Here is a 12,780-nt window from a genome sequence, read left to right as displayed (position 1 = left end):
CAGGTTTCTGCTTACCGAGTCCTTTTATTTACCTCATAATCATTTGCGATGGTAATGTGTTAGGAAATTATAGAGAGACAAATCCTTATATTAGAGCCGGATAACATCAGGGAACGAATAAAAAAATGTGGTCCTGAAATAAGACCTTGTGGAACTCCTCAATTTGTTCGAAATCACTTCAAAGGGTGGGATATTTTGTTTTCACCATTAAATCTGAAACTATAAATAATAGTTTTCTCTGCTTTAAATAACTAATAAAACATCGTAAAATGCACATGCGGTGTAGTAAATGATCCCCGCTGATGCGACCTTGCACATTTCTGTGAATTTATCTCCTATTTTATCGCTAATGGCACAGCAATTTTCCATTGTGTCGACAGCTCTGCATGTACTGTGCACGTAAGTTAATTTGTTGCATGATCTAATATGACCATTGTACCTACTAACTGCTTCAAATAGAAGCTGGTATATTTTGCTTCTAGGAATTTGCCCTTTTCTTCGTAATAATAATTTCTAATGTTGTTTGGATATTTAAATCGCTAAAGACGACAAAAAAAAGGATGTTGTAAGATTTCTTAATGAATTCTGATATTGTCACTTTTTTCTGTAGTAATTATTGAAAATTATTCCTTAGCTTTCTTATTTTGACACAAATGATTTTTATTAATAACACAATTATTAATTTAGATTTCAACTAATTCCCTAACTGTTAAAGATCTTAATGATTTGCTTGGTTTATATCTATTCATAGATACTCATCATTATAATACATTTCTATCGCAAACCTTGCGCAAATTGAGTAATGCCATTTTTTGACGTGGCAAATACGTGCCACGTGCCTTTTTCAGGCGGTAGGCTAGCAGCCTGTCGCTATCCGAATCTTAATCCATCATTTAGCTTGAGCGTAGCATTTCCATCTTTTCGAAACTGTTGGCTCTATCAACCCTGCGGAGGGATGAGATGTGATGTGATGTAAGCAAATACTTTCAGTAGTATTTAAAGTCACTAAACACTAAACCGTTTTGCATCTGTGTTGAAGCGAGTGTCCTCAGCCGGTACCTAATTGCTTAAGAGTTGGGCCGTATGCCTACTAGCCTACGCAAAATATAAAAAGCGTTTCACCAAGCAAATTGTGTGCGCCGATTTATTGCACTATCACAGTTATCAGCAGCCCCCGGCTCCCCCACCCCGTGCTATTGTCATAAATATAGGGAGATAGATGTGGCGCATCGTGAAAATTTACATCTTGTCCCAAATGCTCTCAGTCTGGCTAGATCATGAGCTACGTGGAAATTGGCGTAGGTGTCATTGAGACACTATCAGCTTACCTCCTCTCTTTAGAGCTGGATCCACATGAGTACTAGCTGATGCAGATCACTTCGTTCGCGTGGCTGAACGATTTTTGATAAAGCGGCAAATAAGTGAGCTTTACGGAGGCTTTGTTTTAAGGTAGCTAGAGAGCACAGTAATAAGTGGGCTATCTTCCGTAGTCAATGATTTCATGGAATCCAATGACATAATGTAAGTAGAAGAGCATCAAGTGTCAAGGAAATTCTTCACCTTTTGAATATATTAAGTATTTCACGTAATACTCCAATCATAATTATCCAATAACTGTTTTGTAATTTGTTTTATTTTTATGTGCAATAAAGAGTTTACAAACAAACAAACTCCTCTTTCAGACAGCTGTGTACAAAAGTAAAGAGTACACCTCTGTAATCTGAATAGTTTATGTAAGTATAGGTATGTGTGTGAATGTTGTGATATTGCGCAATCTAATCGCGCGCTGTCGAGGCGTGGAACATATGCGTGATGAACTCGAATGGAAATGGAATGTTCACGATTCAACTTACCTGGCCGTTTTATTATTGTGAGCATCGGTGGTCGAATTAGTAGGTCCCGGTTGAAATGCCATGTACCAATGACTTTTTTCGAAGTTATGGACATCAGTTTGAATATTAACCGATGCTCTTACGGCGAAGGAAAACATCGTGAAGAAATCTGCACATTCAGGCAACTGGATGAGTAACCATGATCGATCTAATACGAGTTAGGTTTCCCTGCAAAGGTTGCGGAGGTCAGACGGGAGTCACTTACTCCTCAGCTCCCTTACAGCTTAGCTCCTCTTCAGCGTGGTGAGGGTGTAACCGGAACTAAAGCCAGGAGGAAGAAGGTTATTTTCATTATACATTTTAGGTTAGTTCTGTTTGGTATATTAAAGAGGATAGTGATAATAATAAAGGTATGATAAGTATAAGACCATAGATTTACAGGAGTGGACATAAGCGAGAGAAAGAAAGATTCATAGGAAACGAAGGTGGTTAAATGGAAAATGGTAATATAGATTCAGATGTTCCCAAAACGGACGCAAAGTATTACTTATACGCTTCTACGCTTTTAAGCCAAGTCAGCAACTCGTTATTCATGTCAGTAGTTATCTGGTATTTTTATCCTCCCCTTAAGTTTATTAGCCATTCCCGTAGTCACATTTTACGACATTCATGGGAAAGAGATGGAGTGGTCCTATTTTAAAGCGCTGGGAACCACACGGCACACAGAGGATAATAAATATTTATTACCTAACCTAAGTTGTAAAGACAGTAAAGATGCAGTAAATGTCCGAATGGCGAGGTGAGGTGCTGCGTCTAAGCCGGCTGGCCTCGACCCGACCTCCGGCCATCTCTGCTTCACTGACTGCCGATGACCATTAGTCACTCATTTTATCATTATTTCGCAGTTAAATACCTGTTTCGCTATGCTGCACTGTAGCTCATTATCTTATATTATGCCATACTAATGTAATGTAATTGTAGAATTTATGATGAAAGGCACTGGGATAGGGGTCAATTCTGGTTACATCCTCACGTCTCAAAATAAGGAGCGGCCCCCGTCCGACCATCGCAACCTTTGCAGGCGGGAATCTAACCCATATCAGAACATGGTAAACGCTGCTAAATAAATGTGCTAATTTCGTCAGTCGTCATGTACGACATCTATAAAGTCACACGGCACAATCTTAAGACGTATAAAGTTTACATTAATTTCTAGATATACTCGTAGGAGCAGGACAAAAGTCTAGTATAATTCAAATGTAAAAGTCAACTTACCGCAAAGTACTACTGAACGGATGTGGCTGAAAATATTGACGTGGGTGGAATTTTTAGAAATTCACATGAAATCTTCGACGAGGACTACTTGACCGAAAGCTCTATCCATTAGAGGATCTATTGCTTACAAGAGGTTTATATCAATGAAGTAGATGCTCTGTGTGAAACCTTGACACCACGGTGTGCGGGTCGGTAGACCTTGCAGCCCTCTTCAATCAATGTGACTAATAGCAGCCATTACGAGCACTAGTCGACTGCCATCCTCAGTCAGACACACCGTGGGAAACCACAGCCCAGTGCACGCGGACAATGCGCGCGCGCAGCCTTGCGAGCGCCGTGACGACATACCCCATTCATCGCGTCATTCATAAATCATAGTATAGACCCTTTGAAAATACCCTTAGTTTATAGAAATTTTCTTTTCTACTTATAAGTATAAAAGCGAAAACTGACTGACATATCAATCAACTCACAGTCCAAATTACTGGGTCTAGTTATTTGCTTTAGTCTACAATCTGCCAGCGCATAACTAAAGTCCTATTAATTCTGGTCTCAACAAGGAATTTCCGAAAATCCTTACTTTATGCACCTTCTAGACCACGGACCCTACATGGCTAATTTTTAATTTCTAACACTCGCCAGTTCGGGCCATGCATCGATTTCAATCAGTCCGTTAGTGTCTTCTTAGAACACAGTTTAAGACTCTCTTACAACAATCACGAAGAATAATGATGTATTATTCTTCGTGATTGTTGACGTAAATGCCAGAGCGTCGGTGGTGGAATAGGTGAGGTTCCCGCTTAAAATGCGTGACGCGCAGCAAGCACAGGTTTAAATTCCACCTCGGCCATGTACTAATGACTATTTTTGAAAGTTATGTAAACTTAAAATACTAATCGATGCTCTTACAGTGACGGAAAACATCGTGAGGAAACATGACCACTCAGGCAACTGAATGGGTAACCATGATCACTCAAATATGGGTTAGGTTTACCTGCCAAGGTTGCGAAGGTAAGATGGAAGTCACTTCGTGTAAAAACCTGAATAACCCAATCCAGGGATTATGGTCAAAGGCATACCCTGAGACCCGCTCCATAGTGGTGAGGATGCAATCGGGACTAAAAGCCAGAAGTAAGAAGATTGGACAGTTTGGACAGACTGCATTCTCTTCGACAAGGTCTACCAAAGATCACGATTCAGGAGTGGGTAAGTTAGGTCATTGCTTCGGAAGTTTCGTGCGTTTGATCTTCCCTTATATATGAATCCTGTTATGGTATCTTATCTAACTTTAATCATGAGTATTGCACAAGATGATAGTGCTTATTCCATTAATCTATTACATCTGCGCAAAAGTGGTGCAGGACGGTGGTCATAGGCGCACCCAGCCTCCTCTTCAGAGAGGTGGAGACGCCACCGGTACTACAGCCAGGAGAATCTGCTGAAAAGAGATAGAACTTCCATTCTAAAGGCAAAGGCGATTTGTGCCTTTGGTCAAAAGACCACATCGCTTAAAACAATCGCTTGAAAGTGATACAGCCTGGCTGCACGTGTTCTGACTAAAAGATGAGAGAAACTTGCCAGAGACATATGCCTAGTTAGACCCCATGAGTGTATAGTATACACTCATGAATGTAAAGAATACTTACAATTTGCGTGGCAATAGGGTGACAAATGGAACATTCGGAATGAAATCATTTGCAATTTTGCAGGACCACAGATGAAATCTGCGGAAAATTCTCGTTTCGAGAACGAGAACTGGGTGGGTGAACCTCTTATCAGATACACGGACGACCTGATCAAGGTTGCTGAGTGGAGATGGATGAGGAAGGTTCAAGAATGGGGAGTCTGGCGTGCGACGCTAGAATACTACATTCAGCATTGAATAAAAAGGGTTGAAGCAGTTTGCATCTATCTAGATGTATGCCTATGTCCTGGCGCTTGTCAGGCTGTTGTCGCCATTTTACCGGCGCGAGCGCATCATCATCTTGCAGCTCACGTAGCCGGCGTTACTGTCGCCGCCCGGGAACGTTTCATTTGTGAAGGCGATTACCCTTTGCTGTTGTTGTACAATACATACATATGATCACATCTATATTGCGGGGTTGACAAAGTCAACAGTCTTCAAAAGACTGAGAGGCCACGTTCAGCTGATTGGCTTAATGAATGAATTAAGATTCAAATAGTGACAGACTAAATCCCTTAGTCGCCTTTTACGACATCCATGGGAATGAGACGGAGTGGTTATTTTGTTTTATTGGTGCCGGGAAAAAAATGGCACTTACTTGTACAATACTCGGTATACAAACTATTTTTTTTCGTCTGTCCATGTTTGACGCTATTTTTTTTTTTGAAGCAGATTTGGTTGTAGGTGTGTGTGATCGAGTACACACACACAAACACACATATATTTTTTTATAGGCTGTATGATATGTTTGTCTGTGCATCTTATTTTCTTTATGTTGTTCGCTTTATTTTCTTGTCACACTTCGCCCGCATGTTTTTTGTTCGAATGTTCTGTCTGTGCAAAATGTTGAATTAAATATCATTTAGAAATCTTGTTTCATTTATTTCAAAATAATTGCAATAGACTATTTTATAAATCACAACAAAAGCAAATTGCTATCAGAACAACGCAGGCGCAATATGTTATCTACCTACTACAAATAAAGAAGTTTACTTACAGTATTTATTGTACTGTTTCTGTGTTTACTACAAAAGTTAAGAGAAGACCGTTATTTTAATTAATAAATAATTTAACCGACAGTACCAAATGCTAGATCTAAGTTTGTGCCCAGAAACCGATTGACGCATACTCGAAGTAAATAATCATCGAAGACTGTACGACAGAAATAATTATAAGTGTAAAAAATGTTCTGCCAACTTTACAACATTCATATAAGCAAATAAACACAATTAATGAACTAAACAAATTTATGACTAAACGATATTGCTCGCCGTAATATATCTGTACTCGTATAAAGACGCTTCTGACCATTAAAATGTGACTCCTTTAGCTGATCCAGTTATATTTCTAACGAATTTAGGATTAAATTATTCTCCTTCTGAAAGTCATAAGCTACGAGTTTCTAAAATAAAATTTTGCTGTTGCGATGAATATACATTATTATTAATATAAAACAATGATGTTTTTTATTTAAACTTTTTAAAATGGTAAGTATAGATTCTGATGCAAAAGAATATCTTTAAAAATAATTTAATTTTCTGTATAATTTCCATTATTAGTTATCTGCTTCTGTATGTATTTAACCAACGAGGCCTTTATCTGTAGATTTGGGAAATTTACAATACAAACCATTTTGAATATTTTTAAATCTAATTTATTATTTTACAATATTTAGTTAATGATTTCTCTTTCAACTGCTTTGTAGCCAGGGCCTTCAATATCATCGATATTCATTTTCTCAATTTCAGGCAAAGTTTTGTCTTTGGTTTCCGGAAGAATGAAATATAACACAACCAGACAAATACCTATAACTACTGCGAAAATAGAAAAAGTTCCGTCAACACTCAGAGTTGTCAACAAGAATGGTGTGATTTTTAAAGCGATCATTAAAAGTAAAGATAAAAATATTCCAGTGACTGCTGCGCCAATCCCTTTGTGAACTAGTGGAAATATCTCTCCAATTATTATGTACGGAAAAGGTGTACAAGCTAAATTTGCAACTATAAAATAAATTACAAGCAAACACAAAGGTATCCAAGTATTGTTGCTTGATACTGAATCTTTTGGCGTAAAATGTAAATAGACGCAGACAGAAATTAGAACAAGGAACGATAATAATCCCGTGGAAAGTAATAATATGCGCCTTTTCATTATTCTCACTAAAACTGACGAAAAAGTAATACTTGATGTTATTATTACGTCTATTGATAACGTGTAGTAGAAAGACTGTGTTTTGTCTCCAGTTATTTCTCCGATTATTTGAGAAGCGTAAGCAGGAAATATATGTCTGCCGCTAAATTCCGACAAAATACTAGAAACAACGACTATTAATAATGGTTTCATAAACTGTTTTTTCGTTAATGTACTGCAAAAATTCCCGACGCTTTTAAATTTTGAACAACTCTGTTTTGCTAACTGCTCTTTTTGCAATTTCAGCAAATCAGTAAATTCTTGATAAGTTCTTTCGGTTCGTCCTCTTAGGTTAAAGAAAACGTCTTCGCTCTTTTCCAGATATCCCTTAGAGGCCAACCAAGACGGACTTTCATCCCAGGAGCAAACTACACCAAAGGCTGTAACAAAAGGGAATAAAGCAATTAATGCAATATTCCTCCAATCAAAGTAATTGTTAAGAATATGGACAGCCATGCTCCCAACGCATACAAACGCTGATTTCAAATTTAAGAACATTCCCCTATTTTCTGGACTGGTGTATTCTCCTAAAACTATGGCTGCAAGAGTGACGGTGGCGCCGCCGGAGATCCCGCCGAGGATCCTCCCGAGCATCAGAGCGGGGACGTCTGCCGCGAAGTAGACGAGCAGCCAGCCCAGCGCGCCGGGGGTCGTGGCCAGCGCGAACGCGGCGCGTCTGCCGCAGGGCTCCATGAGGTACGAAGATGACAAGAAGCCGATGACGCTAGACAACCCGACCGATGATGCTGAAAAGTTATGAAAATGCAAGTTATTACTTATAATGTTTCAATAATTCTTAAAAGACTTCTCACGCTATATTATTTTCAAATTATCGCAAACTTATACATAGATAAAACCGACCGTAAAAAAAAGATTCGAATACTACGTTTAGCTAGATGGCTTACTAACGGAATTGCATTAAATTTAAAATTTCTCTAATTCTGATTCTTAATTATTTCCCGGTACCCGGTAAAAGACAGACATGATGTAGTGTGTAACTATATAATTTAAATTTACCTCGTCCTCAAATATTATTCCTTTCTTTTAAGATATATTATTATATTTTAACTACATATGAAGTAACCTACCAAGCCAAGACGCCGTTTCCAAATCGGTTTTGATCCCTGAGTCGCCTTCCAGCAGCGCCGGCAGCAGACACGAGGGGAAGCCCAGCATCATGCCCTGCCCCAGCATGGTCAGCAGCACCCCGCACACCACACGCCACTGAAACCATTATTATCGCACGTCTCGTTCTTAGTAATGGATGACTGGAAGAGATTTCTTCTTCATAATAAGTCCGGCATTGTACTACATTATTGTTTTAGTCTAGTATTTTTTTCTTTTTCATACTAGGTATTTTCTATATATATTAAGAGTTTGCAAATAAATTGATAGGAATATACTAAACGAGTCTACATACAAAATTATTTAATAGTCATGTAGGTATGACCGCCGCTTCTTCTACACTTGGTGTTTCGAAGCGATAATAGATTTATTTAGGTATGTGTTAAGTACTGTGTAGCTGGTAGTCCGCTACATCTTTTGAGAGAAGTAAGGACCTAGCTTTGACAACATGGAAATTGGAATCCGACTGAATATGTACATCTTTTGTTGACAATAAAATTATTGGACTAAAAACTGTCATGAAAAACTTGCACGATGCTCTAATTTTTCAAAGGAAACAAATAGATAATTATTCTATATAGTTGAACGTAACATACATACATAAAATCACGCCTTTTTCCCGGAGGAGTAGGCAAAGACTACCTCTTTCCACTTGCCACGATCTCTGCATACCTACTTCCTTCGCTTCATCCGCATTTATAACTGTCTTCATGCAAGCTCGGCAGTTTCGGGTACTCTTGACCTGACCCTTTACCAGGACGTCCTTAATTTGATCAAGATACGTTCGTCTAGGTCTTCCCACTCCGACCTTTCCCTCCACACTCTGAACGTAACCTTTCAGTTTTTTTTCAAAACTTAGCTCTGAAAACTTCGTAAGAGATAAAGACGTGAATGTGTGTAAATAAATACCAATATACATATATCTCTTTTAGACCAATATATTTTATTTTATAATATGATGAATATTTCCGACTTAAATAGGTACCTACTGTTAACTACTTACCTGTCTAAATAAAATGGCCATAGTCCTGTCTGAAACCTGTTGCCCCAAGGAAACCACTACCACTACTAAATTCACCTACCATTGCATTATTTACAAGCATCACCTCAATTCACAAGATCAACAATAGCAATTATTATTAACAACAAAAAAGCAAAGTCAGTTGAGAGCCTGCCAAGTTCCGTAAATCTAATACTAAAAATGCGAAGGGTTCTATTTCTAGTTTATTTTTTACTTTCAAAACTTAACCGCTGGACCCATTTTAAATGCTCAATATGTCGCAATATTTCTGTAAATTCTCACGGGACCGAAGTTAGATAGTAAACTTTACATAAAAATTACAAAAAAAAAAATCATGAAATTCGGTCCAGCGGTCAAGGCGTGAGAGATCAATAGATAAACAGATGCACTTACGTACCTACATTATTTGTTCCGTAAGCATAGATAGATGAAACCAAAAAATAAAGTCAAATTATGAATCGAAGACAAAGCAGAGCACGCCAAGAAGCCAGAAGGAAATAGAAAAGAAGATGGAATCCTCTCCTTCTTCTTTGTGTTTGTTCCACTCTTTACGCAGGGTCGGCACAGTATGTTAGTTTTTTACAATTGTTTCCGTCTCTTGTCACTCATCCATTCCTTTACTCTAAAAAACCCTTTTAGGGAGGGCGTCCCTTTGGAAGAGCGTTTCGTTCTGTTCCTTCAAGGGGACGCCTAATAGGGGGTTAAGTGTTTAGGTAGTTTTGTAGCTTTTAGCTTTTAGACAAATACTAATATTAGATATAACTTAAATTTAATTTATTGAAATGTTAGATGAAGCGAAAAGAGTCTGTGAAGGGCTATTTTCTGAATTAAGTAGGTACCTACTAGTTTTGAAATGAAAAAGCATAAAATGCCAAAATTTACCGAACTTGGCTTTTGCACTACCGTGCTAAACTCCGAGAAAAGAGCGCAAAATGCAGTTCAACGTCGTTTTAATTTCCCGCCATCATAATGTCGACTCCACCTTCACAATACAATTAAATTATAATCAGTCAATCGCGTGTACCGAGTTCTGTTTTTTTGAGTTATTCATTAAAGTGTCAATACAACGCATAAAGCACAGGTTTTCAAAAGGAAAAATTATTTATTGTGGAGGAAACATCACCCAGATTTAGGGAGAATTTCCGTATCTAGTTATTTGCTTATCTTCATTATATACTGGACTAATTTTGACAAGGCTTATTTAGTTGTTTACTTTGCCTACATGGTAAATAGGTAAAGATATGAAGAATGGGCTACTTACCTACCTATAAGGTTTGAACCCTTAAAGTTCATGATTCATTTATTTATTAACTGGCTGTCCCGGCGAACGTTGTTTTGCCATATAAATAATTTTTAAGTAATTTCTAATTTAAAAGAAATGTTAAGGGTGGACAACCCTTATCATTAAGGGTCATGAAAAATAGATTTCGTTAGTTTAGTTCATTTTCGATTTCATTTGCAGTTCAAAGCCCACAGCGCCTAGATTGTTTCCAATTTAGCGTGGCGGCGGCGTCATCGATTTCATATTACACGACCAAATTTGTAGGGACCGATTTAGCAAAGTAGGGGCGTAGCATTTTATCAAGTCGATGAAACGCCGCCTGACTCATACATAATCTAAATCAGTTCCTAAAATTTAAAGATTGATATTAGAGTTGATTGAGTGTGTGATTTAGAGAATACAAAATACAAAATAAAAAATAATTCTATTATTGATCCATTATTTATATTTTCAAATATTGATGACCTTTATTTACTAATGAATATTGAATAAGTATTTAGATATGGGGGCTTGTTCACGAATGTTGATATAAAATTATAACTTATTATGAATGTAGTATGTCTCAAATTAAGAGTTCGGTTGAATTAAAAAAAAATGATAGTCATATTTTTAATAGATTTGTGACAGTTTCATTTATGTTAAGTGATCCTTCATCCTTAAATCGAATCTTGTCTTTGGTCTCTATTACACCTTTGCACGCGATATTAAGAATGTCTGAGAGTCTACTGCTGCTGCTCGCTATTACTGTAGTCTGAACGGGCGCTGGCTGAGACGCACAAAAATGACTGTTAAGACTTAGACAGTCTTAATATCGAATGGTCTTATAGCGGTTTTTCTAAGTGGTCACATCTCTACCTAAATTAGTCTCTTAAATTGGGTGGTGTAATAGCGGCTTGCGCTCAGTTGACGCCCGGCGGCGCTACGTTACAGACGTGTACATATTACTCGATTTGAAATCAACATGCCGCGTGAAAAAGATATATTAATTAAACTAATATATCTTTATAGAGATATGCCGTATTTGTACGATAGATCTCATAAAAACTATGCAAATAAGTACATAAGGTTAGATGGCTACAAAGCTTTACTTGAATGTTATAAACGTGTTGACGAAAAGGCAGACCTTAACCAAGTGAAGAAAAAAATTGAAAATATGAAAACAACATACTTACGGGAATTAAAAAAGGTGAGTCGAGAGAAAAGTATTAAAAGTTATTTCGAAATCCTGATCAGCTGTGTCCCGGTCTATCGGCTGTGTAGGTATAACCCGTAAGGTATGAAAACGTAAAATGTGTGTGTGTATGTGTATGTGTGTGTACGTGTATTATGTGGTTCTTAAATAATTATATATAAATATAAATAAATATATACGGGACCTATTACACAGAGTGAGTTAGCCTCGAAGTAAGTACGAGACTTGTGTTACGAGATACTAACTCAACGATACTATATTTTATAATAAATACTTATATAGATAAACATCCAAGACCCAAGCCAATCAGAAAAAGTTCTTTTCTCATCATGCCCTGGCCAGGTTTCGAACCTGGGACCTCTGGTGTCACAGACAAGCGTACTACCGCTGCCCCACAGAGGCCGTCAATAAATATAGGTGTAATACTACAAAAACGATAAATTTGTTAGTCTTTTACGTCTACATTGCTGGACGAAGAAACCGTATTCTGAAATTAATGTATAAAGGTTAGGTACTAATGCGTCATAGTGCGACGTATTCTTTTTTAATTATAAAAAAATATATACTTTCAACATATTTTCTTCTGTCTTCTTATTAACTTTGTTTTGTTATATCCCAGGTCATAGCCTCTAGAGAAAGTGGGGAAGAAGAGTACGTGCCGACCCTGTGGTACTACGACGCGTTCAGTTTCCTGAAGCCCGCGGGAGACGCCCTCCGCCGACACGGGGAGTCACAAGTGGAGGTACGATTAGGGTTATACATGTAAATAATAGTACTTAGTGTAAACAAAGGCTATATTTGTGTTACATATCCATATATTTTATACTCCAGCTTAAATTTATTGTGGACAAATTATAATAGTCTCCCCACCATGCTACGGTCTTTACGCATCACTCTTCTAAAGAGATAACAGAACATTCATAATAGGATAAGTATATACCTTAAACGTTATCAAATAAGCGGCGGCAGCACAACATTTCCACACGTTCCTCGTCCCGTAGCATCAATGACACGCCCAACAGCGTGCCGTCATCCCAACGGGCGAAGCAGCAGAGAGCTCGCCATTACATTGCACGACAGATCGCCTTTAAACAAAGAAGGTGATCGTCGGTGTTGCCAGCCTCAACCAGCTGTTACCAACATAAGCCGGACCAAATATTCGAGGCTCGGCTTGTTCTT

The 12,780-nt window shown here is 37.9% G+C and overlaps 3 protein-coding genes across 3 annotated transcripts in view; 2 read left to right on the top strand and 1 right to left on the bottom strand.

The window, feature by feature from the left end:
* Positions 1-377: 377 nt before the first annotated feature.
* Positions 378-5,002, top strand: LOC132903398 (uncharacterized). Its single transcript, XM_060951678.1, has 3 exons — positions 378-399; positions 4,019-4,313; positions 4,817-5,002. Exons 2-3 carry the CDS (start codon positions 4,043-4,045, stop codon positions 4,987-4,989), a joined length of 444 nt encoding a protein of 147 aa, XP_060807661.1. The 5' UTR covers positions 378-399; positions 4,019-4,042; the 3' UTR covers positions 4,990-5,002.
* A 1,427-nt stretch (positions 5,003-6,429) lies between these two features.
* LOC106139471 (facilitated trehalose transporter Tret1) lies at positions 6,430-12,760 on the bottom strand. Its single transcript, XM_013340926.2, has 3 exons — positions 12,542-12,760; positions 8,070-8,205; positions 6,430-7,727 (listed from the first exon to the last, which is right to left on the bottom strand). Exons 2-3 carry the CDS (start codon positions 8,173-8,175, stop codon positions 6,463-6,465), a joined length of 1,371 nt encoding a protein of 456 aa, XP_013196380.1. The 5' UTR covers positions 8,176-8,205; positions 12,542-12,760; the 3' UTR covers positions 6,430-6,462.
* The window catches only part of LOC106139469 (facilitated trehalose transporter Tret1), a 35,784-nt gene continuing 34,326 nt past the window's right edge, over positions 11,323-12,780 (top strand). The window contains exons 1-2 of the mRNA XM_013340923.2: positions 11,323-11,595; positions 12,221-12,343. Of these exons, the coding sequence (XP_013196377.1) occupies positions 11,371-11,595; positions 12,221-12,343 (348 nt within the window). The 5' untranslated portion in view covers positions 11,323-11,370. The remainder of the gene's footprint in view (positions 11,596-12,220; positions 12,344-12,780) is intronic.

The sequence above is a fragment of the Amyelois transitella genome, chromosome 25 (genome assembly GCF_032362555.1).
Source record: "Amyelois transitella isolate CPQ chromosome 25, ilAmyTran1.1, whole genome shotgun sequence".
NCBI lineage: Eukaryota > Metazoa > Arthropoda > Insecta > Lepidoptera > Pyralidae > Amyelois > Amyelois transitella.
This window is presented reverse-complemented; position numbering and strand designations above follow the sequence as displayed.